This window comes from Schistocerca americana, chromosome 4 (assembly GCF_021461395.2).
Source record: "Schistocerca americana isolate TAMUIC-IGC-003095 chromosome 4, iqSchAmer2.1, whole genome shotgun sequence".
In the NCBI taxonomy this organism is placed as follows: Eukaryota; Metazoa; Arthropoda; class Insecta; order Orthoptera; family Acrididae; genus Schistocerca; species Schistocerca americana.
This window is the reverse complement of record NC_060122.1, coordinates 378,670,031-378,697,952: the sequence shown is the minus strand read 5'-3', so window position 1 is coordinate 378,697,952 and position 27,922 is coordinate 378,670,031. Positions and strand designations below refer to the sequence as shown.

The 27,922-nt window shown below is 43.9% G+C and overlaps 1 protein-coding gene across 1 annotated transcript in view; it reads right to left on the bottom strand.

Moving 5' to 3' along the window:
* LOC124612881 overlaps positions 1-27,922 on the bottom strand; it is a 201,065-nt gene that overhangs the window by 16,974 nt on the left and 156,169 nt on the right. The window contains exon 3 of the mRNA XM_047141328.1: positions 19,636-19,776. Coding sequence (XP_046997284.1) covers positions 19,636-19,776 — 141 coding nt within the window. The remainder of the gene's footprint in view (positions 1-19,635; positions 19,777-27,922) is intronic.

Here is a 27,922-nt window from a genome sequence, read left to right as displayed (position 1 = left end):
TTTGCAGAGCGCGTAGCAGTAGGTTGGGATTGGGAAGATGAGTCAAGTGGGTTGCTGATGTAGATGTGCTTTTTGTTCCGGACATGCGTAATTTCCATAGCCTGCGGGAGGAACTTTCCGGAAACCGTTTTCATCGTTTCAGTAATAAGGGATCAACATACCGGGAGAATGTAGAGTAGTGCAGTGATGAATGCACGCATAAAGTTTAAGTTTGTGAACGTTCCTGCACTGAGTAAGTTGGTTCATCAGTGCATTTGGTCTTCTCCGTTCTGTCGGCGGAGATGGGTTGCTTCGGCCTTTCTGAGCAATTTGAATCGGTAGCGAGAAGAGTACCACTGTTATCGCTGTATTTAAGTGTTTCCTTTTCACTCCAAAAGAAATGCAGACTATTTTCTTTGGATCCATCTTTTAGTCTAAATGTTTGAAAGTTTTACAGTGTGTAGATATGTCCTTTAGGTACAATATTTTCATTTCTCCACATAATTTCCATCCCTCTCAACTGCCTTACGCCATCTTGGAACCAGCGCCTGTATACCCGCACGGTAAAATTCTGGACCAGCCTGTTGGAGCAACTGTTTGGCAGCGTGCACAAGGGAGTCATCATCTTCAAACCTTGTTCCACGAAGAGAGTCTTTCAGTTTCCCAAAGAGATGATAGTCACATGGAGCCAGGTCAGGACTGTAAGGCGGGTGCTTCAGCGTTGTCCATCCGAGTTTTGTGATCGCTTCCATGTTTTTTTTCTACTGACACGTGGCCGTGCATTGTCGTACAACAGCAAAACATCCTGCTTTTGCCGATGTGGTCGAACACGACTCAGTCGAGCTTGAAGTTTCTTCAGAGTCGTCACATATGCGTCAGAATTTATGGTGGTTCCACTTGGGATGATGTCCACAAGCAAGAGTCCTTCGGAATTGGAAAACACCGTAGCCATAACTTTTCCAGCAGAAGGTGTGGTTTTGAATTTTTTTTTTATTGGGTGAATTTGCATGATGCCACTCCATTGATTGCCTCTTTGTCTCTGGTGAAAAATGATGGAGCCATGTTTCATCACCTGTCACAATTCTTCCAAGAAATTCATCTCCACCATTCTCGTACTGTTCCAAAAGTTATCTGCATACCGTTTTTCTTGTTTCTTTGTGAGCGACTGTCAGCATCCTGGGAACCCACCAGGGACCAACCTTTTTTAACGCCAACACTTTTAGTATTCTGCAAACACTTCCTTCCCCTATCCCAACGTAGCGTGACAATTCATTCACTGTGATGCGTCTGTCAGCAGTCACCAATTCGTTAACTCTCTGCACATTGTCTGGAGTGTGTGCAGTACGAGGCCTGCCACTGCGAGGACAATCCTCATATTGCCGTGCCCTCTTTCATCACGTAACCTGCTTGCCCACCGACTAACTATACTGCGATCGATAGCAGCATCTCCATACACCTTTTTCAACCTCTTGTGGATGTTTCCCACTGTCTCGTTTCCACAGCACAGGAATTCTATGACAGCACTTTGCTTCTGACGAACGTCAAGTGTAGCAGGCATCTTGAAGACATGCTGTGACGGCGCCACTAACGAGAACAGGTTGAACTAAGTTTGAATACAAGCGGGAAGGAAGTATATACACACTGTAAAGCTTTCACACATGCAGAATGAAAACTGTATTTTTACAAAAATAGTGTGCATTTCTTTTGGAGTGACCATCGTAGTTTGCAGTCGAAAATCAGGTTAGGTCCGCTACATTTCCATGTTTGATGCGTCGATACTGTTTTTGGAGGTAATCCGCTTCATACTTAAGATATTTCAATCGAGTAACTCGCAACTGTCATCAGGTACTCTTTGAGCCTCGGGGAGCACCTGATGAAGACTGCGAGTTAGTCAATCGAAATATCGTGCAAGCACGACACGGAATATCAGCAGAAACCCGATTTTCAAAGATGGCAACACAATAACTCTTTTTCAGGAGATTTCAGTGTCACAACAACAACCTAAAACAGGCTTCAACTATCAGTACTTGGGGCCGGCGGCGGACTTGTCGCGCCTTTACTACCCCTGGTCTATTGGTGGCACATATCATACTAATTTATGTAGGCTACCAATTAGACTTCAAGAAGAATATAATAATTCCAATCCCAAAGAAAGCAGGTGTTGACTGATGTGAAAATTACCGAACTATCAGTTTAATAAGTCACAGCTGCAAATACTAACGCGAATTCTTTACAGGCGAATGGAAAAACTGGTAGAAGCCAACCTCGGAGAAGATCAGTTTGGATTCCGTAGAAATGTTAGAACACGTTAGGCAATACTGACCTTACGACTTATCTTAGAAGCTAGATTAAGGAAAGGCAAACCTACGTTTCTAACATTTGTAGACTTAGAAAAAGCTTTTGACAATGTTGACTGGAATATTCTCTTTCACATTCTAAACGTGGCAGGGGTAATATACAGGGAGCGAAAGGCTATTTACTGTTTGTACAGAAACCAGATGGCAGTTATCAGAGTCGAGGGGCATGAAAGGGAAGCAGTGGTTGGGAAGGGAGTGAGACAGGGTTGTAGTCTCTCCCCGATGTTATTCAATCTGTATATTGAGCAAGCAGAAAAGGAAAAAAAAGAAAAATTCGGAGTAGGTATTAAAATCCATCTAGAAGAAATAAAAACTTTGAGGTTCGCCGATGACATTGTAATTCTGTCAGAGACAGCAAAGGAGTTGGAAGAGCAGTTGAACGGAATGGACAGTGTCTTGAAAGGAGGATATAATATGAACATCAACAAAAGCAAAACAAGGATAATGGAATGTAGTCGAATTAAGTCAGGTGATGCTGAGGGAATTAGATTAGAAAATGAGACACTTAAAGTAGTAAAGGAGTTTTGCTATTTGGGGAGCAAAATAACTTATGATGGTCGAAGTAGAGAGGATATAAAATGTAGACTGGCAATGGCAAGGAAAGCGTTTCTGAAGAAGAGAAATTTGTTAACATGGAGTATAGATTTAAGCGTCAGGACGTCGTTTCTGAAAGTATTTGTGTGGAGTGTAGCCATGTATGGGAGTGAAACATGGACGATAAATAGTTTGGACAAGAAGAGAATAGAAACTTTCGAAATGTGGTGCTACAGAAGAGTACTGAAGATTAGATGGGTAGATCACATAACTAATGAGGAGGTATTGAATAGAATTGGGGAGAAGAGGAGTTTGTGGCACAACTTGACACGAAGAAGGGACCGGTTGGTAGGACACGTTCTGAGGCATCAAGGGATCACCAATTTAGTACTGGAAGGCAGCGTGGAGGGTAAAAATCGTAGAGGGAGACTAAGAGATGAATACACTAAGTAGATTCAGAAGGATGTAGGCTGCAGTAGGTACTGAGAGATGAAGGAGCTTGCACAGGATAGAGTAGCATGGAGAGCTGCATCAAACCAGTCTCAGGACTGAAGACCACAACATCAACAACCAATTAGTAACACCGGTACGTATGTGGCCCGAGCTGCCGCCCCACAATGTAGTATTGGCTCTTGACCATTGCCCTAGTATGTTTCTGGCCCCCAGAGTGGGTTGATTGCAGGGAGCAGCGGGGTGATTAATCGCCGCGACGGCGGAAGCTGTGAGGCCCGGCGGCTCCACGCGGTCTGGCGCGCCGGCAGCGGCGGACGTCCGCCCGTCCACCGCCGAGATAGAGAAGCGCGACAGCTCAGCACGACGCGGCACCGTTTGCGCTGGGGCGACCTCGTTCTCGCTTTGCGTGACAAACGGGACAGATCTGCAGCGGCCTTCGCCGCCGTCTCGACAGTCGAGAAAAAGGCTTTGCAGGAGCAGCCGTCGGACAATCGGGGCACCATTCGAAGGTATCCTCCGCGTTGCTGATTTGTGCTCGTTGCTTTTTGTACAAAACGTACTTTCTCCAACTATTGTCTTTTTTTGGTAGCACAATACGAGCTTTAGAGTACTAGCTTGTCACAAGGCTACAAATGACTGAGCAGTTACTACAAATAATCTGACCTTCAGGAGCGGGAAGGCGATCAAATCTTACACAATCTTCTTCCGAAAATGGAGACTCGATAGAAATCTGAATTACATATTCGCACGTAGCCAACAGAATATCTGTTTTCTACATCTAGGCCTGAAAATCATTCATAGGACCAAATTAACGAATAACCAAAATACTGAAATGGAAACTGTGGAAATTTGTAGCAGAGTCAGGGAACCTATTGATGCGCTTTCGTATTTAAAACATTTCACGACAACTACTGGGTGGAAATCAAAAGAAATAAACAAAAGAGCGAAAGCGGTCTGGGATGCTTTTGGTAACCGAAATTGTGGTTTCAAAAGTAAGCTTTCGATAGGGCTCAAACAGACAGTTCACAGTTATTATACGTCACCAGTTTCGGCTTGGGGCAATGAGACGAAACTTTTAATCCAAAAACAATTCAGGACCTGAGGTTGCTTTGGGAGCGATCTTAAGGTACGTGTTGGGAACTGCCAGTGGGGCAGAAAAACAAACGAATGGATCAGGCAAGAAATTTGAATGCAGAAAGTGGACTGTAATGAAAATAAAACTGAAGCTGGTGACATGTAGCCAGACAAATTTATGTTATGGTTATCTGACAATGCTAACGGCAATAATCCCGACAGATCGCCGAAGTTAAACGCTGTCGGGCTGGGCTAGCACCTGGATGGGTGACCATCCGGTCTGCCGAGTGCTGTTCGCAAACGGGGTGCACTCAGCCCTTGTGAGGCAAACTGAGGAGCTAAGTGATTGAGAAGTAGCGGCTCTGGTCTCGTAAACTGACATACGGCCGTGAGAGCGGTGTGCTGACCACATGCCCCTCTACATCCGCATCCAGTGAGGCCTGTGGGCTGAGGACGAAACGGCGGCCGGTCGGTACCGTTGGGCCTTCCATAGCCTGTTCCGACGGAATTACCTGACAATGTCAGCAGGAGATCGAGCTCTGAATTTGAATAATGTAATCTTCTTTCTAGTTTCGGCAAGTTAAATTACCGTCTATATACTTCTATATACACAGACCATTGTGGCACTCTACGTGGTACACGGTTATTTAGCCGTTCATCAAAGACTTGTTTCCAGGTATTTCCGTTACTACATGACCGTGCACTACATAGCACAGTGATGTATGTATGTAGACGATCTGAAGATGCCAATTTAACTCGCCGAACGTAGTTGGCTATAGGTGTATCTGTTGCGATGTGGGCAAATAAACTTCTCTAGTAAGAAGATTACATTATTCAAATTTATGTTACAACAGTCGCAAACATCTAGTAGTAAGCTAGATGCGTCTAGCTGAAGACAGTGACTAGCAGCAGACTTGCAGAAACTATAGTCGTAAGCTATCGGTTCCGCAGAGGCCCTGAATGTCATCTCTTTAGGTTTATGATGTATTGTACATGGGTGAGTTTGCTAAATGTGGACAAACTGTAGGAAACGATCCCTGAGAGGAATAAGTAGCAAAACAGACCATATGTGGTTGGAAATGCGTTCCAGAGGAGGTATATCCACATGAAGGTGAAAACAATAGAAAGCACACAGAGCATACCAGGCAAGTGGGAATGTTCTGTCTGTACTAGCGTTTCAGCCCAGGCTCCATAGGGCAGAGTGCTGGAGCACCGTCACATAGTGGCCACACTACCCTTCGCACCCCAAAGGCACGTCTTCCAGCAGGGGAGAAAGGCTCACTCGCAGGAATTGCAGGCATGCCTCGCCTGCGAGGCGTTGTAGAAGGATGACTAGTCCCTCAAATCGCCTCCCCCCCCCTCCCCCCCATTATCCCCAACCAAATATTGAAGCCGACAAGGTGTTGATGGTTTGCTGTAACCCTACCATGGGTATTCTCCGTATCCCGCAAGTGGGTGATGTGACGGTTGGCAATATCTGTGGTATCCTCCAGCATCATGGTGGACTATGCGATGAACCAGCGACTAAACCATTGCCGCCGAGGCAGGTCCGTATGTAATAAGGCCAAGTGATACGGACAGTGACAGCTGTTCTGCAAAATGTTCCACACAGTCGTCTGGCTTAACTCCCCCCCTCCCCCCTCCCCCGCCCGCGGGCCACCTGCCTTGTACTGATACCAGAGTCACTGTCAAAGATCTTTTATCTCCAATTTCAGGTCCGCGTACCTCCCATGAAACGCATTTCGGGCCATATATCCATACGACCAGTTTTACTCACTATCCCCTTAGAGAACGTTCCATACATTTTGTTCCCATTTAAGAAAACCACCCTGCATAAGAGGACTTTCTGTCACCCTTCCATCCTTCTTCTCCTTTATGCCTTCAAAGGAGGTAAGGTAGAACAGGCCTTAATAACAATAAGGTCATTAATAGTAGAGATGGAGCAGGGACTGGGCAGAGGAAAAGGTTCGTGCCTTTTCCAAATGGAGCATCCCACAGTTCGCCTTTATTTTACTTAATTTCGCGTTGTAACGGACTCTGAAAGTAGTTTCGATGAGTACACCACGAATTTTGCCTCATCCCCACTTTCAGTTATGAATGCTGTGTCATCTTCAGATCTCGTTAACTGTTACATTCATACAGGTCTTAACAAGATACAAAAGATTCCATATCCGCATCTCCTGGGTCGTTATAGTATATAGTTGTCAAGTTGGCATTCCTTTTTAAACTATCAGTGTTAAAATTTGTTTTTCGTTCCAGTATATGTTACTGCAAAATCGTGTTTCGTGAACAAGCTTCCAAGCTTTTTCTTCGTTTCCGCACGGATGGAAAAAACATCCGGCTTCGCACCTGATAGCTTTCATTTCGTAGTATTTGCAACTCCGCTGCGTGCAACGAACAGGAACCAGACCGTAGTTTGCAAAACATCCGGGCCAGTATCGCAGAAGTGGCCGGGCACAGCTGACCCGCACGCGCGACAGCGCCTGAAATCACGAATTGTACAGGAAGCTGCGGTAGGATGTGTGACGTAGAATTCCTGAGGTAGTGAGTCACAGACTCTCACAGGAATGTGATTCTGGCAGCTTGATTCTTTATACGGCTTTTCTATGTAACAGCACGCGAAAGGTTTTAGTTGTTCACGCTTGCATTAGTCCCCTCCTACAAAAAAAAATAATACTTCACCTTCAGGTAAACATGTTCTTCGAATCTATATTACTGGCTAAGCGAGCGAATTTTTTGCGATCTTTTGGTCTTAAGCTCTCGAATTATGAATTTTACGCATAAGCTCTCGAATTGTGAATGATAATCGAGTGAACATGCAAAGTTTCAGTTAAAATACGTACATATTATAAAAATGTGTGTGTGTGTCCTCCACTTCTCCTCCTAAACCATTGGACTGATTTCAATCAAACTTGATACATACATGCTTTACTGTCAGTCAACAATGCCTGTGAGGGTAAGAAGAACCTAACATAGTTCACGAGATATGACGTCATAAAAATGAGACGCTTGAAAAACTGCCGCATCATGCACGACGTTTAAATCTATTACTTCTGTGTTACTAACTATAGTCTCAATAAATTTCGCAGACAGTATCCACATACCCCGGAAAATGGGCAAATGCACCTACAGAAGTAAGGAGTATATCATGGTACCAGACAGGTCAGAAGATGTGGCGTCGTAATCACCGAAATGCTTCAAAAACTGCCGAATTATGCACGATGTTTAAATTTATTACTTCCTTTCTACCAAGTCTATTCTCAAGATATTTTGCAGAGAGTATCCACATATGCCGCAGAATGTACCTACAGTTACGTCATTGTATGACACACAGATCAGGAGATATGACGTCATAAACACTGAACTGTGTGAACAACTAGCGCATGATGTTCGGCGTATAAATTTGTTACTCCTCCGGAGACAGCATACACTTAGGGCGCTGAGTGTACCTGCACAAATGCGTCATTGTACCACACACAGTTCAAGAGATATGACGTTATAGACACTGAGATGCGTGAAAAATTGCCGCAGCATGCGTGAAGTTTTAATACATTTGTTCTTTATTGCTGAAGACACTCGTGCAGTCGAGTCAAATAAAGGAAAATTCTTGACATCTGACACCGCTTTCGACACCTAGCGCCTGAACGGAAGTGGTGGGAGAGGAGAGGAAGACAAAAATATTAAAAGTGAAAACAAGATGTTCACACTAAATCAATGACGAGATCATTATAGGCAGAGTGTAAGCACGGAATGAACCCGGGGAAGATAAGAAATCTGAACTGCCTTGGCACTGCCATTCGCGATATAGGGAAACGATAGAAAATCTAAATTTGGACGCTTAGGCAGTGATTACTCACTCGCAAAAAACAAAAATGTTTTGATTACGTGCACACAGCTGAAAATGGAAGTACATACAAAACTACAAGGTGTACAACTTTGCTTCCGCCGTTTGCCGATAGGTGGCGACAACGGCAGGTAGCGGTCGAAACAAACAGATCGCAGACGTCAGGCAGTTAGCTTGGACCTCGGTCAACATAACCTCATTCAAACATTAGTCGATTTGTGTCTGCATCATAAAGTTGTTCTTGGTTGAAAATGTCAGTTTACGAGCCTAATTCTCGTCATTTGCGGGAAGTGTTACTGTTTTGTTTCAATATGAAGAAAACAGCGGCTGAGTCTCATCGAATGCTCTCAAGTACGTATGGTAAGGATGCTATTAGTGAAAGAACGTGTCGTGAGTGGTTTCAACGCTTCAAGAACGGTGGTTTTAACATCGTAGACCGGCATAGTGGTGGAAGAGAGAATGTTTTCGAAGAAGCAGAATTGGAGACATTGCTGAGTGAAGACTCGCGTCAAACTCAACAAGAATTGGCACGATTAGTAGGAGTGACACAGCAAGCCATTTCAAAACGTCTCAAGGCTATGGGCATGATTCAGAAAGAAGGAACTTGGGTGCCGCGTGAGCTGAAACCAAGAGACGTTGAACGGCGTTTATGTGTTTGTGAACATCTGCTTCAGAGGCAAAAACGGAAGTGATTTCTGCATCGCATTGTGACCGGGGACGAAAAATGGGTTCATTACGATAACCCTAAACTCAAAAAATCATGGGGATATCCCGGCCATGCTTCCACGTCTACGGCCAAACCGAATATTCACGGCTCCAAGATCATGCTCTGCATTTGGTGGGACCAGCTCGACGTCGTGTACTATGAGGTGTTAAAACCAAGAGAAACAATCACAGGTGCTCGTTGTCGAACGCAATTAATGCGTTTGAGCAGAGCATTAAGAGACAAACGGCTGCAACACAGCGAGAGACACGATACAGTGATTTTGCAGCGCGTCAACGCTCGACCCCACGTTGCAAACGAGGTCAAAACATACTTGGAAACGTTAAAATGGAAAGTCCTACCCCACCCGCCGTATTCTCCAGACATTGCTCCCTCTGACTATCACCTGTTTAGATCAATGGCGCATGGCCTGGCTGACAACACTTCCGATCTCATGAAGAAGTCACAAATTGGATCGATTCATGGATCGCTTCAAAAGATGAACAATTTTTTCGATGCGGGATTCGTACACTTCCCGAAATATGGGAGAAAGTAGTGTCCAGCGATGGAAAATACTTTGAATGATACATGTGTAACGAATTTGTTTCATTAAAGCCTCAAATGTTGAGGAAAAAACGGCGGAAGCAAAGTTGTACATCTTGTATGACAAATTCGTACTTAACAATTTTGTCCTTCCGTGTCAGACCAAGTAGTTTCTTGATGGCAAAAATGCTTCTGGGAGTCGTACTGCGTATTTGTATAAAATACACTACTGGCCATTAAAATTGCTACACCACGAAGATGACGTGCTACAGACGCGAAATTTAACCGACAGGAAGAAGATGCTGTGATATGCAAATGATTAGCTTTTCAGAGCATTCACACAAGGATGGCGCCGGTGGTGACACCTACAACGTGCTGACATGAGGAAAGTTTCCAAGCGATTTCTCATACACAAACAACAGTTGACCGGCGTTGCCTGGTGAAACGTTGTTGTGATGCCTCGTGTAAGGAGGAGAATTGCGTACCATCACGTTTCCGACTTTGATAAAGGTCGGATTGCAGCCTATCGTGATTGCGGTTCATCGTATCGCGACATTGCCGCTCGCGTTGGTCGAGATCAAATGACTGTTAGCAGAATATGGAATCGGTGGGTTCAGGAGGGTAATACTGAACGCCGTGCTGGATCCCAACGGCCTCGTATCACTAGCAGTCGAGATGACAGGCATCTTAACCGCATGGCTGTAACGGATCGTGCAGCCACGTCTCGATCCCTAAGTCAACAGATGGGGACGTTTGCAAGACAACAACCATCTGCACGAACAGTTCGACGACGTTTGCAGCAGCATGGACTGTCAGCTCTGAGACCATGGCTGCGGTTACCCTTGACGCTGCATCAGACAGGAGCGCCTGCAATGGCGTACTCAACGACGAACCTGGGTGCACGAATGGCAAAACGTCATTTTTTCGTATGAATCCAGGTTGTGTTTACAGCATCATGATGGCCGCATCCGTGTTTGGCGACATTGCGGTGAACGCACATCGGGAGCGTGTATTCGTCATCGCCATACTAGCGTATCACCTGGGGTGATGGTATGGGGTGCGACGGGTTACACGTCTCAAGTCACCTCTTGTTCACATTGACGGCACTTTGAACAGTGGACGTTACATTTCAGAAGTGTTACGACCCGTGGCTCTACCCTGTATTCGATCCCTGCGAAACCCTACATTTCAGCAGGATAATGCACGACCGCATGTTGCAGGCCCTGTACGGGCCTTTCTGGATACAGAAAATGTTCGACTGCTGCCTTGACCAGCACATTCTCCAGATCTCTCACCAATTGAAAACGTCTGGTCAATGGTGGCCGAGCAACTGGCCCGTCACAATACGCCAGTGACTACTCTTGATGAACTATGGTATCGTGTTGAAGCTGAATGGGCAGCTGTACCTGTACACGCCATCCAAGCTCTGCTTGACTCAATGCCCAGGTGTATCAAGGTCGTTATTACAGCCAGAGGTGGTTGTTCTGGGTACTGATTTCTCAGGATCTATGCACCCAAATTGCGTGAAAATGTAATCACATGTCAGTTCTAGTATAATATATTTGTCCAATGAATACCCGTTTATAATCTGCATTTCTTCTTGGTGTAGCAATTTTAATGGCCAGTAGTGTATTTTAATCATAAACTTAGCCTTATTGCAAGAACCTCCCTCTTTCCCTGAGGGACTCTGCAATAAGGTCGAAACGTTGGTTTTAAGTTTACAACTAAAGTATTTTATACGATGACGTGGTACAACACCCAGAAGAATTTTAATCATCATGAGACCGGTCGCAGAAACCTACGTAGTTTTGACTAAAGAGTTTCTTGTTATGCACCTAGTTTCAGTGTGCAGACGTAGACGTAGCGTAACGTGGTGACAGAGCACTGGCAAGCAGGCAGCAGGGGCGGCGCGTCGCGCTCTGCTTACGTCACGAGGCCGTCGAGGGCCAGTGCTCCAGCCGGGCGCCACCTTCCCACCAACAGCTCCCAGACAGACTCACCGTACACCGCCTGGTGTCGCGTGCTTGCAGACCAATAGTAGTCACAAGCACACGTTTAAGCTTTCGCGGCTTCTCAGCCGTTCATAGCCGTCTCATAATGCGATGGCGTTCTTGCATCGACTGAGAGTAGAGGGGAATTTCCAACCTCCTGAGGTAGTGATCACTATAACTCAGTTGTCATTCAAAAAGTCGAAACATTAATCGGGGTACTAATAAAATCGGTAGTACGTTTACAGCCAGGTAAAGAATGGCAGCTAACTCTCAATATGGATAAATGTAAATTAATGCAGATGAATAGGAAAAAGAATCCTGTAATGTTTGAATACTCCATTAGTAGTGTAGCGCTTGACACAGTCACGTCGATTAAATATTTGGGCGTAACATTGCAGAGCGATAAGAAGTGGGACAAGCATGTAATGGCAGTTGTGGGGTAGGCGGATGGTCGTCTTCGGTTCATTGGTAGAATTTTGGGAAGATGGGGTTCATCTGTAAAGGAGACCGCTTATAGAACGCTGGTGCGATCTATTCATCTATTCTTGAGTACTGCTCGAGCGTTTGGGATCCCTATCAGGTCGGATTGAGGGAGGACATAGAAGCAATTCAGAGGCGGGCTGCTAGATTTATTACTGGTAGATTTGATCATCACGTGAGTGTTACGGAAATGCTTCAGAGACTCGGGTGGGAGTCTCTGAAGGAAAGAAGGCGTTCTTTTCGTGAATCGCTACTGAGGAAATTTAGAGAACCAGCATTTGAGGCTGACTGCAGTACAATTTTATTGCAGCCAACTTATATTTCGCGGAAAGACCACAAAGATAAGAGAGATAAGGGCTCGTACAGAGGCATATAGGCAGTCATTTTTCCCCTCGTTCTGTTTGGGAGTGGAACAGGGAGAGAAGATGCTAGTTGTGGTACGAGGTACCCTCCGCCACGGACCGTATGTTGGATTGCGGAGTATGTATGTAGATGTAGATGTAGCCATGGTTGCTGGACCGCAGACCTAGCTTAGCCCACAAATCGTGCCCAACAAGGGACCAGAAAGCGGGCAGAAATTGAGTCGTCTGCTTAATGAAATGGAACGGGTGCTAGCTGATAGCTATAATCACAGAAACAAAATGGAAACTAAGGAAAAGGTGCGCGCAGGAGGTAGACATGCAGGATGCCGAAATGTTGAACCAAAGAGTGTAGAAGAAGTGCATGGATTTCACCATCTGGAAGATAGAGTAAGTAGGAAGGAAAGGCGTAGTAACAAGGATTGCATGAGGAGAATGGGCTTTCAGGAAAAGAAACAGCTAACAACATCCAGACATATAAACCCTGAAGCAGAAGAACATTTATGAAAAAGTTTAACTGGGAACACAGCTCTATGTGATTGCGAAACATGGGCAATGGGGAAGGCGGTAATGAAACGCTGAAGTCTTCAAAATATGGTGTTAAAGAAGACTAGTGAAGGTTCAGTGGACTGATCCGGACGTCCTGCAACTAAAAAAAAAATAATTATAAATAACATAATGAATCGAAGATAGAGAAAGGCTGGACACAAATTAAGACATGAGTCGTCACTGAAAACTGCAAATGAAGGGATTGTGGAAGGAAAGAACTGCAGCGGCAGGCCTATATGTGAGTTCGAAAAGCAGATCGACCATGATCTGACATGCAGCAGTCACGTCAGAACGAAGAAGAGGAACGGGGAGCGACAGAGATGGAGAACTGGATCTAACCAATCTTAAACATCTGCGTTAAATACCAGACGTAGTTCAGGGAACGCTGTTTCTAGTTAACGATTCACCTCGCGGTTAAACTTCCAAGGAATTCGGCCGTTCTGAAAGCAAAGTCCTCGTCAGGTAGCGAAAGAAGCCTCTTCCAACAATAGACCAAAACAAATTCGAACTAATCGTAGGACTTAGAAACTGTTTAGTACAAAACAGGCAGAATTAACTCACCATCTATCACAACGCACCATACATTTTTGGAACTTGGAGATGCACTGGCAGCGCGGGATTAGCCGAACGGTCTTAGACGCTGCAGTCATGGACTGTGCGGCTGGTCCTGGCGGAGGTTCGAGTCCTCCCTCGGGCATGGGTGTGTGTGTTTGTCCTTAGGGTAATTGAGGTTAAGTAGTGTGTAAGCTTAGGGACTGATGACCTTAGCAGTTAAGTCCCATAAGATCTCACACACATTTGAACATTTGAGATGCTCTGCAACAATAGTTTGTGGATTACTGCGGAATTGCAGAAGTGAATTAAGATGCTGCAGGTACTGGCGCAAACGAAAGCAATTTCAGCTGTCAAAAATACACTCCCCCCTCCCCCCCGCTCAAAAAAAGGATGCACCACAGAGGAATTATCCTGATGGGGCGAAAATCGTTAGATGTGATGTACAAGTACAAAAAAACACATCACAATTTCAGAAAAAGTGGATAATTTAATCAAGAGAAACAACTTCACAAACTGAACAAGTCAAGTCCACCTCTGGCCCATGTGCAAGCAGCTATTCAGCTTGATACTGATTAGTAGAATTGTTGGATGTCCTCCTGAGGGCCATTGTGCCAAATTCTGTCCAACTGGAGCGTTAGACCGTCAAAGTTTCGAATTGGAGAGCCCTGCCCATAATGCTCCAAGCGTTCTCAATCGGAGAGAGATGCGGGGTCCTTGCTGGCCAAGGTAGGGTTTGGAAATCACGAAGACAAGCAGTAAGAACTCTCGTTGTGTATGGGCGGACATTAACTTGTTCAAATGTAGGACCACGATGGCTTGCCATGAAGGGCAACGAATCGGGGTGTAGAATATCGTCGACGTACCGCTGTACTGTAAGGATGCCGCGATGACAACCAAAGAGGTGCTGCTATTAAGTGAAATAGCAACCTGGCCCATATCTCCTGGATGCGGGCCATATGGCGGGTGATAGTCATGCTAGTTTATCGTTGCCCTTCTTCGTTGGTCATCGGGGCTCAGTTTGAAGCGGAACTTATCACTGAAGACAATTCTATTCCATTCAGTGAGATTCCAGGCCGAATGTGCGCGGCACCACTATAAACTTATTGCTCTGTCCTCACCTCCTCGTCTCTCTAGGTCGACCGCTTCCCTCTTGACGCCGTTTTCGGCCATGGTTCAACCATTCCTACCGACAGCGTCGAATAGTGGTATGGCCCCCATTCAAATGTCGAGCAATTCACCGATTACTCCGACTGGCTTCTTTGAGCCCAACTATACGTCCTCTCCCGAATGCTCGTACATTGTTCAAGTGCCTGTCCTCGAAGCATAATTACTGTCCGAGTGCATGGAATGAAATTCGCAGACTTCATGCCCTGATTTCGACATGTCAAATGGTTCAAATGGCTCTGAGCACTATGGGACTCAACTGCTGAGGTCATTAGTCCCCTAGAACTTAGAACTAGTTAAACCTAACTAACCTAAGGACATGACAAACATCCACGCCCGAGGCACGATTCGAACCTGCGACCGTAGCGGCCTTGCGGTTCCCGACTGCAGCGCCTTTAACCGCACGGCCACTTCGGCCGGCTTTCGACATGTCGTCTGTTCGCTATAAGTGTCAAATGATTCAAATGCCTCTGAGCACTATGGGACTTAATATCTGAGGTCATCAGTCCCCTAGAACATGGAACTACTTAAACCCAACTAACCTAAGGACATCACATACATCCATGTCCGAGGCAGGATTCGAACCTGCTACCGTAGCGGTCGCGCGGTTCCAGACTGAAGCGCCTAGAACCGCTCGGCCACAGCGGCCGGCTGCTATAAGTGTCAGTTGCTCTGTGAAATTTTATTACAGCGCCACTCGTTCATCCATCGGCCGCCAAAGTTTAAAGTTTTTCCGTTTTCCGTCGACACCTGTACGAATAGCAGTTTGCGACAAACTTGCATAATTCCTTCGTAGTGCTTCGTTTTTCGTCTTAGAGTGTATTAGCATAAATAATAAACAGTTAACGATAACCGATTTCCAAAGTAGGAATTACCTACGTTCATTTCCGTCTTGGAACTGTTGTACTTGGTGATAAAAACAAATGACTTTTTTGACTTGAAATCGTTGTGGTACAACATTCACAAAATATTAGCATGTCCCCTGTAAATGTAAGGTTGATTCGTACAGAAAAATACCGACGTGCCACATAATAATAACGTTACTTATTAAGGACAAATAGCGGCGTTAGCTGTCTCAGGTTCACTATCAGATTGCTGTTCTCCTTTATTTTTGCATTTAAATTACCCTGAACGCGAAGTGTCGGCTGTTTTTTTTTCTTTTTTTTATTCTGGTGAAAGTTTCTGGCGATAGTGGTGCTGTACAGCAACAACCCTATCAGAAAAAGGACTGCTTTACTTTAACCAGTCCTAGTAATGAGCTGAAAGAGGAGAAATACTGCGCCTATAATAAAACCCAAGGCACTGGCTAGCGAAAAAAAAAATAGAAAATTATGAGTAACTGCAGGGTGGTTCATTGATCGTGACCGGGCCAAATATCTCGTAAAATAACCGTCAAACAAAAAAACTACAAAGAACGAAACTCGTCTAGCTTGAAGGGGGAAACCAGATGGCGCTATAGTTGGCCCGCTAAATGGCGCTGGCATAGGTCAAATGGATACCAACTGCGTTTTTTTTTTAAATGGGAACCCGCATTTTTTATTACATGTTCGTGTAGTAGGTAAAGAAATATGAATGCTTTAGTTGGACCACTTTTTTCGCTTTGTGATAGATGGCGCTGTAATAGTCACAAACGTGTAAGTGCGTGGTATCACGTAACATTCCGCCAGTGCGGACGGTATTTGCTTCGTGATACATTACCAGTGTTAAAATGGAACGTTTACCAATTGCGGAAATGGTCGATATCGTGTTGATGTATGGCTATTGTGATCAAAATGCCCAACGGGTGTGTGCTATGTATGCTACTAGGTATCCTGGACGACATCATCCAAGTGTCCGGACCGTTCGCCAGATTGTTACGTTATTTAAGGAAACAGGAGGTGTTCAGCCACATGTGAAACGTCACGATCAACGGGCCACACTTATAGCAGGCAGGCTGCTACGAAGCAGGACGTTACATATGGAATCTGGCAAGGACTTCCGAACGGGGCGCCAACGATCGTCAGTAGGAGATGTGGTAAACTTCCGACTGTACCGGTTCGCAGAGCCTACGCGTTCCCGCTGCGATTCTTCTGAAATGCAGCCGGACGGAAGCAGCTAGTTGAGGTGCAGGAACTACAGCTGCAGGGACCGTCCCTCTCGTGTAAGGATAACCGCAGCGGAAGCCTGATTCACCAGAAGCGTTGGCGGACATTGCGGGAATCGTTGCACCACGACTATCCGCCGCGAAATCTGAACGGAAGAACGAGCCAGCTGCATTCCTAAGCTCACAGGTGGCAGCATTCCGTAGCTCGTCTCTTGAAAGCTTGCGCAGAAGTTCGTCGAATGATGTACTCTAGTTACGTAATTCGTATTCACCATGAGTGTGGTTCAAGTTCCCATTCGTCCATGATGATATTTGTTTCCGTTTCACCAACTATGTTTAGACGAATGCTTGGACGGTTCTTCCGACGAAGTCACAGCCGGTTCTTGTCTCCGTTCTCGTGCCACTTAGCTTCTGCTTCATCTCTAAGATCTTTGATGTTAACCAGATGTTAAGTTCTTAGTTTACTTCCATACTGCTCAATGCAGATTTGTTTTTAACCCGCCACATTGTGTAATACGTAAATACAGAGAAAAAATCTGCGTACTTTTTCGACGAATGTTCCTGCGACAGATACGTGAGCGGTGTGGTAATCCCCACGATGGCACCCAACTCTGAAGTTTTTGCTCCAGCTGAAAGTGCTGAACCTGACCCATACCGTAAAGTGGTGTTGCTAGTGAGGAACGAATCTCCAAAGTATTCTTCGCCCAGACTGTAACGGTACGGATATCACAAGGCATATGTATAATTACAGAGAGTTTATTGACTAACATCACATCTTTTGACATTTTTCAGTAAACTTGACAACCGCACTTGTCAACTATTACATAATTCAGCATTGTGTTACTGTGTTACTGTATTCAGCAGGCACGTGATGTTCCAATATGGTGTGCTTCGTTCTACCTAGCTATAAAATTCCCTACAGTCACAATAAAAAAAAATGGAATAGTATCATCTTCGTAGAAGAATTTAATGTATCTGAATGCGATACCAGATACTAACTACAGTGTTACTTCGACTCGAAACGAATAAAATTTTTCTTCATAACAAAAATACAGTAGCTGTCCTTACCAATAGCTCCACGAATTTCTGTTGTTAAACCTACATTAAAGAAGACAGATAAAGGGAAATACCCTATGGAAAGAAAAGCGAATTCTCAAACGAGTTGTGAGAAAAATTGTGATATCGCAAGGGCATCAAGGACTTGGATCCACAAAAAAGCCAGCAGCAAGCTGTAAGTGTATTTGAACTCTCCACTTATGTCGAATAATTGTTTGCACCTGATTTAAGGAGTAAAAAGAATATACGTCTGCTTTTAAAGTGTAGAGAATTTGGACCGGAAGAAGCTGCTATGTTCAGTAGATAGCGCTCAAGCGAATGAAATGGTTGGGTGTGACACATGACTAAGGTCCCATCAGCATCCTTACTGATCGTCTGAGTGAAAAACGCGACATCTAGGTTGGACAACACAGGAAATCCCAACGTGTCTATGGAGTAGCGCGGCCATTCGTCTCTTCATTGACCAGTAGGGAAGAGACAAAGCGAGCGCTAAACCTATCGTTAAATCGCAGCTGATACTGTGGTTAACACCACCTGGATGACAGGTGTCAACATCGGTTAGTTGAAACTATAACGATATACAGCGAGTTGCATATGCCACAAACATATCGTCAACTAAATAATTAAAAAAAAAAACAATATTTTAGCACCCATAACATCCAGAAATATTTCCTTGCTAAGTCGTACTGAATCCTCTTCCTCCAGTAGTAGTTTTACCAGCCGCACGTCACAGGACATAGAAATTAGGACTGGTGCAGGGATACCACTATTGAACGCCAGACGCATGTAAGAAGGTCTCTTCGGCTGATGAGGTGAGTTACAATTTGGTACTCGCCCATGGGAGAATACATTTCAGGCCGGTAATAACAACTAGTTGTGGGGAATTCTTACGTTCTTCGTCTGTCATTGTCACTCCCTCAAAATTTATAAAAGGGTTCGTGTGCAAATATTTGCTAGTATTCATGGGCTCGGAAGAGACCTGTAGTTTCGATTCACCTGTATATTATACGGCCTCATCGCTCCCATAGAGGGTCAGAATGGTTCAGTGAACATTATACGTGCCCCAAGAACCATACTGAGCATCGATAACACACTTAATCTTCAAAGCTGCTGAAAACATGTCAGAGTAGCATGTGTCGCTGGAATCTTTCGAGTTCTGCTCAGTTCTGTCTCAATATGACTCTTCTACCACCTCAAAAAGGTGGGATGAGGGGAGGTAAAGAGGGAGTGAGCGTCTAAATCAAGTTACTTATCTGAAATGACAGATTCTTGTAGTGAAGTGGAAAACAAGTATCGTAGTCACTTAGTTACACAGGGTAGTCAAAAATAGTCTGAAAAGCGTGTAACTGTGTTGCAGGACACGTCGTGCTCAGAAATAATTTTTTGAGAAACAAAGTTCGATACGTTGCGCCGTTTCCGAGTAATTTAGCATTGAAATTAGCCAATCAGATCGTCGCGCTCGTAAATTCACGCAACTGCACCCGCTAAAACGAGATCGTGCACAGACACTTTTTGGTCTGTGACTTATCACTTGTTGAAATCCTCATTACCAGTTAAAATGTGCCTGTTTCGGGAGTGATAAATTTAAGCTAGGTGAGCAAAAGGTACATTTGTTCTGTTTGAGGAAACCAAAACAGGAACAATTTTGGGGGCACTGTCTCTGACAGGCTGCTTGAATTTCCCCGCGCAACTACCTCACTAGCTAACTTCAATGACAAGCAAACCGAAAATGGCGCAACGTACCAGTGTTTTTCTTAATAACAATTTCTCAGCACAGTCTCGCCTGCAACGCCTTTACAAGCTTTTCAGACTGTTTCTGATCATCAACGGAGGAAGAATAAGCTGTGTGTACGAGGCATAGAGTGCACAGCATTATCGACTCTGAACTAGAGAGCAGCACGGAATACGTACCTCTAGCAGCTCGAACCAGTCCTCGAGTCCGTCGGGGGCCCGTAGCAGCAGACGGCCGTCCCTGGGACCCAACTCGAGGGCCACCGTGCTGTAGCTCTTGCGGTTGATCCACTCCACGCGCTCCACGTCTACCAGCTTCAGCTGTAAAAAGAGATACGACAGTAGATTATCACATATGTCACTTCGCCCATCTACAGTTTTATATATTTTCTACATGAGAAACCCGCCGTTGTGTAGGCATCTGTTTACAGCTGTGCTTTCACACCCTGCACCACGCAACGTCTGGCCTTGTGCTTAGTGTTTATAACGTCATACCTACTGAATTATGTGTCGTACAATGATATAATTTTGTAGCTAGATTCAGCAGCATTTGTCGATACCGTTGCGAATTTATTGTGAACACACTTAGCACCAAAGAAGTAGTAAATTTAAAGATCAGGCATGACGCAACAGTTTCCCGCATTTCATTGTTTATGACGTCATATCTCCTAAAGTATGCGTCGCACAATGATATAATTTTCCATTTTCATTCAGTGGTTCATGTCCATACTGTTTGCAGAATATGTCGTAAATACAGTTAGCAGCCGATAATATAATTTTGTAGCTACATTCAGCAGCTTATTTCGATACCGTCGCGAAATTTATCGCGAACAGACTTAGCACCAAAGAAGCAGTAAATTTAAACGTCATGCATGACGCAGCAGTTTTCGGGCATTTCATTGTTTATGATGTCATATCTCCTAAAGTATGTGCCGTATAATGATATAATTTTCCATTTACATTTAGCGGTATATGACCATACTGTTTGCAAAATATGTCGTGAATACAGTTAGCAGCCGGCCGGGCACAAAAACGTGCAGTAAGAATTATATGTCGTGTGAACTCAAGAACATCTTGCAGAATCCTGTTTAGGGAACTAGGGGTACTAACTACTGCTTCCCAATATATTTATTCCTTAATGAAATTTGTCATTAAAATATATCAGTTTTTCAAACCAACAGCTCAATTCATGGAATCAATATTAGAAATGAGAATAATCCTCACAAGGATCTAAAGTCACTTAGTCTTGTACAAAAAGGTGTGCATTATTCAGGAACACACATTTTCAATAACTTGCCAGCAGCCATAAAAAGCTTAATAATCAATGAAATTCAGTTTAAGAGAAGGCTAAAGGATTTATTGGTGGCCAACTCCTTCTACTCCATTGATGAATTTCTCAGTAGAACCAACTGTTATAACTTCTGCACAATTTCAGTGCAGTAATGTGTTCATTGTAAATAAGTACGTGTGTGTGTGTGTGTGTGTGTGTGTGTGTGTGTGTGTGTGTGTGTAAGTAAGTACAATCTAACTTCTGCAACAGTTCAGTGCAGTAATGTGTTCATTGTAAATAAGTATTTAGTAGATGTATTACGCGTTTATTACCTTATAAATAAATAAAAAAGTTTTTTTATTTTAAATTCAGTGCATTAGTATTTGTAAAATGATTCTTTCATATAGCTTTCATTAAAAAATGGCAACCATGCCACTTGGGACCTGTGGAATGGTACATTAGCTTATTTGTTTGAGTTGTAAATATTTGTCATGTATTGTTGTTTTTCTGACATGTTCTACATCCTAGAGGACCTCCTCACTAAGGATCAATTGGAATGAAAGTAAATCTAATCTAATCTAATCAAAACAATACATGAACTTCAGACTGTGTGATTGGATTGAAGAGTTCCCAGCAGACAGACACAGCGTCTCATTCTCAATGGAGAGACGTCTTCAGACGTAAAAGTGACTTCGGGCGGACCCCAATGGAGTGTTCTAGGTTAATTGCTTTCCACGACATGTATGAATGATATAATAGGCAAGTTCCATGAGGCTTTGCGCGGATAAAGGTGTTGTATACAGAGAAGTCGCAATGCTGGAAAATTGTAGCGATATGCGAGAAGACCTGTAGAGGAGTGATACTCGGTGCAGAGAGTGGCAGTTGCCCCTCAGCATAAACAAATGAAAAGTATTGCGAATATATAGACAGAAAGACACATTACTGTATGACTACACGATCGCAGAATAATCACTGTACGCAGTTACTTCGATAAAATATCTAGGAGTATGCGTACGGGTCGGTTTAAAGTGGAATGACCATGCAAACCCTATTGCAGGAAAAGCAGTTCTTGGATGGGCAAGTTCTTTCGAGCGCTGTTGGCAAGCGGGGTGCACTCTGCTCGGGTCACGAAAACTGAAAACTCACAATGGCCGGGAGAGCGGTGTGCTGACCACATGCATATGGTAACGCCATCGGCGGAGGATGATACGGCGGTCGGTCGGAACCATTTGGCCCTTCGAGGCCTGTTCGAACGGAGTTCTTCAGTTTTAGGTAGTGTAATTTAATCTGTAAACGCACGATTTCTCCAGACTAAGCGGCAGACAATTGTCAGAAGCTTAGTGTCACTAATAACACAACATTGTATGCCCTTCATATCACAGAAATAGTTCCGCTATGTCATTTCTTCCCCTCGTTTGCTATGATGAACAAGTTCTTTCTGGTCACATTCCCATGGATCTGATTCCCGCCTGTTGACAATCGGTAGGCATCATGGCACTCGCGAGGTAAGAGGCTTGTGCTGGTTTCCAGGTATTGTCAGGGTTCTTTTGGTAACACGACTATCGGCAATAGGTGCCTTCTAAGAGAGCGCACTTCCTCCGCCTTGAGTCATAGGGTGTCTGTCGTTTAGGACCTGTTGTTAAACGACTTAGCCGAGTGTTTGCCAGCGACTAAATTATTTACGACAAAGTGTTGTCACAGGAAAAATGTACGATGTCCGGCTTGCTGCTGATAAGATTGTGGCATGGTACGGGGAGTGGCCGCTGGAGGCTCGCAGTTGACTCACAATTCTACTGATGTTGAGGCTTCGCAGTAACAACTTGATACGCCGTGCCTGATTTAGTATGGAGTCGCACAGAAATGTAATCAGATAGCGACTTGATTCATCCGCAAACTGGAATTGGCACTAATTACTTACGAAGCAGTGAAAAGCAATAGCATGTGATTAGTATTCATTAGTCGGCTATGAGATGAAGTGATCCTCTTGAGTCTTGGGTCAGACAGGTGGACGAAGCAGTGAAAGAAACTGAAAAAGGTGATATATACGAAACATATTCATAATAAAATATTGACGCGTCCTGTAATGAATATAATCTTCTCAGAACTTTCATACTTCAGTTGAAATGTTAAAAAAAATGGTTCAAATGGCTTTGAGCACTATGGGACTTAACATCTGTGGTCATCAGTCCCCCTAGAACTTAGAACTACTTAAACCTAACTAACCTAAGGACATCACACACATCCATGCCCGAGGCAGCATTCGAACCTGCGACCGTAGCAGTCGTGCGGTTCCGGACTGAGCGCCTAGAACCGCTAGACCACCGCGGCTGGCTTGAAATGCTCGATTCTGTATAAATTTAGACCTGACTTGAGTTAATTTTTATATTTAAATTATATATTCCACATCTAAAAATAATTCTTCATATATTGGATCACAAAAGCACCATTTTTCTGATAATATAATTTCATTTTTCGTATCGATCCATTTAGCAACATCGATCTTGAACCATGAAATTAGTTATCACAATTGTTAACTTAAGTGAGTCAAAAACTACTTTACAGCGAAGCTAATATTTTTATGCTTTAGTTTTCATGCACATAAATTTCTGTTTTCGATTTTAATTTTTCTAGTTATATTATTGATAATTCAATCAGCAATTATAGAAAGACAAGAAGGTGATAGTTTTTATATATAGTGCCAAAATTTGCAACCTCCACTATTATTAGGGACATAAAGCTTTATGTAAATAATTATTTTTCAGAGACGTTATGTAAATTATACCCGAAAAGTAATTTCAGTAAAGAAAGATTCATTTGAAGTACGTCCTGTTCTATAAGGATCCGGAAGCTAGGTATGTATTACTTACACAAATCTTAGGCTTCAAACGCTCCATAATAGTTTCAGTTGTCGTCGAGATTTGTCAATGTAACTCAAAAGTTTTTTATGTTATGTTGAAATGCTGCACAATGCATGTACTTAACAATTGGTGTTGTAGAAAGTGTCAAGAATTTATGAAAAAATACTGATGGTATCAAAAAGCAACAATATTCCAGTGACTTTTACTGAAACAAAAAACCTTGGACCTATTCGTTGGAAAGCGTAAACAGAAACTGACATCCCTGACAACGAGACAGGTAAGTAACATTTACCTGCTAAAAGAATGTTTCTACCCTTATGAAATTATATGAGCGTTGACAATGCTAGAATAGTTTGTCCGACGTAGGCTATTTACTTTCTGTACATCTACGAACATTTTGATACAAGGGTATATGTAACATTAGAGCCCTATACTGCACGAGAATCCGAGGCAGCGCATCAGACCGCATTGAGGACGACTGGCGTGAACTCTTCTCGACTGGTACAGGTTGCGTGAGAACGTTACAGTAACAAAGAACCGTACAAACTGACTGCTACAGTCGCTCACATGCAGCTTTCGTGGGAGTTGCGAAGAAACAACTGGATCAAGTCACATTGAGCGCCGAGGCACGTCACCTGTTCCCGGGAACAGTATATACGAGGGCGTGCTAAAAAGTAATGTCAACGAATTTTTTATGTGAAAACTCGAAATGGTTTTTAAATAAGACAAAACCTTATTAACGTTCCACATCTTTATTCTTCATTCCTACAGATTTGCAGCACTCTGCCGCTAGAGGGCTCCAAATGGTGGCCTGTTACATGCCGGCGTGTAACGCAACTATGTTGATGCTTGACAAACAGCATTCTGTATTCGAGTTTCGAAATCGAAGAGTTCGTCCACATATGGAACACCCTCTCCTGCAGCACGACAATGCCAGACCACATACGAGCGCTGCGACATATGCAACAATCTGACGCCTTCGGTTCACTGTCACGATCATCCTATATAGAGTTCCCATTTCGCCCATCCGATTTGCATCTGTTTCCAAAACTTAAAGAACACCTTCGGGCACATCAATTTGATAATGATGGAGTACCGCATGCAGATATTGTGGCTCCACCATCAAAGTCAAACATTCTTCAGTGACGGTATCATCAAACTGGTCTGTTTGGAAACAGTTATGTAGACATGAAGAATAAAGGTGTTTTATTTCAAAAGTTTTAAGAGTTTTCACATAAAAAGGCATTACTTTTCAGCACGCCCTCGACTCTCCTATCAGGTACATGATAATCATTATCAAGTAAGTACAGATTCAAATTGCCCTGTAAAACTGATTTTACTGTTTATGGCGGAAGAAGTGGTACTGAAATCCCAAGCCTTTTGCGTTTAACATGGACTTGTGAGAACTTCGGTACGGTTGTCGCAACGAGAACGACCGATTCCTCCGCCCACGCTTATCCTTCTGAAGTTCTCTGTGTGTAATAATTACACACATAGTGCTCCATCTCCAGCGACCTCGCTACAGACCACACGTAAAATTACTTTCTTACAGTGGGGGTGATATCAACTAGACGTTCATTAGTGACGAAAGATGAATGCTGACAACAGAAGGATTCTGCAAATCAGTATTCCCGACCCAGGCAACTTTTAATGACATGGTCATCCACTGTGTAGTCCATTTCTCTCCCGTACTCCCCCTTCACCTGTCTCCAAAGCAAAGAGGGAGAAAAAAGAATAGATACAGAAGACAATTTCAGTCTTTTTTTCTCTCGTTACTATTGTTCTACACTGTCCTCCGACACAAATACACGGTTGAATAGCTGCTCTAATTGTCTTGCTCTGGCGATGGCGAGTGCCTGGTATCTCTATGGAGGCCTATTGATAAGAAGCAAAAAACGGCAGGGCATAAAGTCTCTTCGACAGCGAGGTCATTAAGAGGCGGGGTAACATCTCGGGCGAGAGAATTGGCCGTGGCGTTATCGCAATAATTATCCCGATATCCACCTCTAGGGCATTAACGGGTGCGTCACATAAAGTAGTATAGAGCCAGGAGGAGAGAGAAGGAAGGGAAAAGAAGAAGGCTTAGGGCTTAACTTACCGTCGACGACGAGGTCGTTAGAGGTGGAGTACAGTTCAGATTAGTTATAAAGGAGGACGGAAATCGGCAGTGTGCTTTCCTCAGTAGGTAAAGGTACTGCCCGCGAAAGGCAAGGTTCCGAGTTCCAGTCCCTGTCCGGCATACTGCTTTAATATGTCAAGAACTTTCAAAATTTTCCTTTTACTTTTTTCAGCAAAGAAATATTCTTGCAGTTGTGTGCTGCGTCATCTTGGTGTGTACCAGTTGAAAGAATGGTTTCAGTGTATCATAGAACTCGTAAAATTGATTCAACGACATACGAGAGAAATGGAAAAAATTTCTCGTGAGAGCAGTGGGAAACTCTTAAACGTAATCTATGACAAGTTGCTGACAGGCATCGGTTCTTTGATTCTCGTATTTCGTGTTTCTTATTAACGATCATACTTGTAGCAATCACAACTAACTTCTCTGTCACAAGCATTTTTACTATCCCTCGGTAGCTGAATGGTCAGCGTGACGGATAGTCAATCATCTGGGCCCGGGTTCGATTCCCGGCTGGGTCGCCGGCCGGAGTGGCCGTGCGGTTCTAGGCGCTACCGTCTGGAACCGAGCGACCGCTACGGTCGTAGGTTCGAATCCTGCCTCGGGCATGGATGTGTGTGATGTCCTTAGGTTAGTTACGTTTAATTAGTTCTAAGTTCTAGGCGACTGATGACCTCAGAAGTTAAGTCGCATAGTGCTCAGAGCCATTTTGAACCGGCTGGGTCGGGGAATTTTCTCCGCCCAGGGACTGGGTGTTGTGCTGTCCTCGTCGTCATCCTGTCATCCTCAGGTCGCCGAAGCGGCGTCAAATTGAAAGACCGGCACCTGGCGAACGGTCTGCCCGACGGGGGACCCTAGCCGTACGATTAAATAAATAAATTTTTGCTATTCGACAAAGCGAACCGCAGACCCAGCCGTAACAAAAACAACTTCATCACATGACATGGTTTAGCCACGTCGCAGTTCAGAGAAGTGCACATTATTACCTCGCAGTACGAGCGCGGAGGGAGGTATCGGAAAATGACTTTTGAGGCCGTCGCGACGGCTTCTTTAAACTTACTGATGATGGTGAAAAAGGAGTGACATTACTGACCAGAAAAGATGTCGGACGTGCAAGCAAACTGTTTAAGTTGAGTAAGTCGATAAGGAGCAAGTTACGGAAGGGGGAGAGGATGTCGAGTGAACTGTACCACAAAAAAGGTGAAACAAAGCGAACACAATAAATATCCGATTGTCGATAGGTATATAGATGGCATTAGCAGCAGTTTCGGCGACATTATGAACGATACAAACGCTAACTTCGTGAAACGATGTAGTTTTAAAAGACACATCGTACATGGGCTTTTCACGAAAAAAAAGTAAAATCTGTGAGGGCACTGCGGTTCCGTGTCGTAGAGTTTTCTTAAAAGCGTCGGGATAAAATCGTAACATGTGTTTCGAATCAACGTATAATTTAGTTATCCATCTCTTTAGTATAAAGGTAACACAATAGTTGTTTGTTGTGGTCTTCAGTCCTGAGTCTGATTTGATGCAGCTCTCCATGCTACTCTATCCTGTGCAAGCTTCTTCATCTCCCAGTACCTACTGCAGCCTACATCCTTCTCAATCTGCTTAGTGTATTCATCTCTTGGTCTCCCTCTACGATTTTTACTCTCCATGCTGCCCTCCAATACTAAATTGGTGATCCCTTGATGCCTTAGAACATGTCCTACCAACCGATCCCTTCTTCTAGTCAAGTTGTGCCACAAACTTCTCTTCTCCCTAATCCTGTTCAATACTTCCTCATTAGTTATGTGATCTACCCATCTAATCTTCAGCATTCTTCTGTAGCACCACATTTCGAAAGCTTCTATTCTCTTCTTGTCCAAATTATTTATCTTCCATGTTTCACTTCCATACATGGCTACACTCCATACAAATACTTTCAGAAACGACTTCCTGACACTTAAACCTATACTCGATGTTAACAAATTTCTCTTCTTCAGAAATGCTTTCCTTGCCATTGCCAGTCTACATTTTATGTCCTCTCTACTTCGACCACCATCAGTTATTTTGCTCCCCAAATAGCAAAACTCCTTTACTACTTTAAGTCTCTCATTTCCTAATCTGATTCCCTCAGCATCACCCGATTTAATTCGACTACATTCCATTATCCTCGTTTTGCTTTTGTTGATGTTCATCTTATATCCTCTTTTCAAGGCACCGTCCATTCCGTTCAAC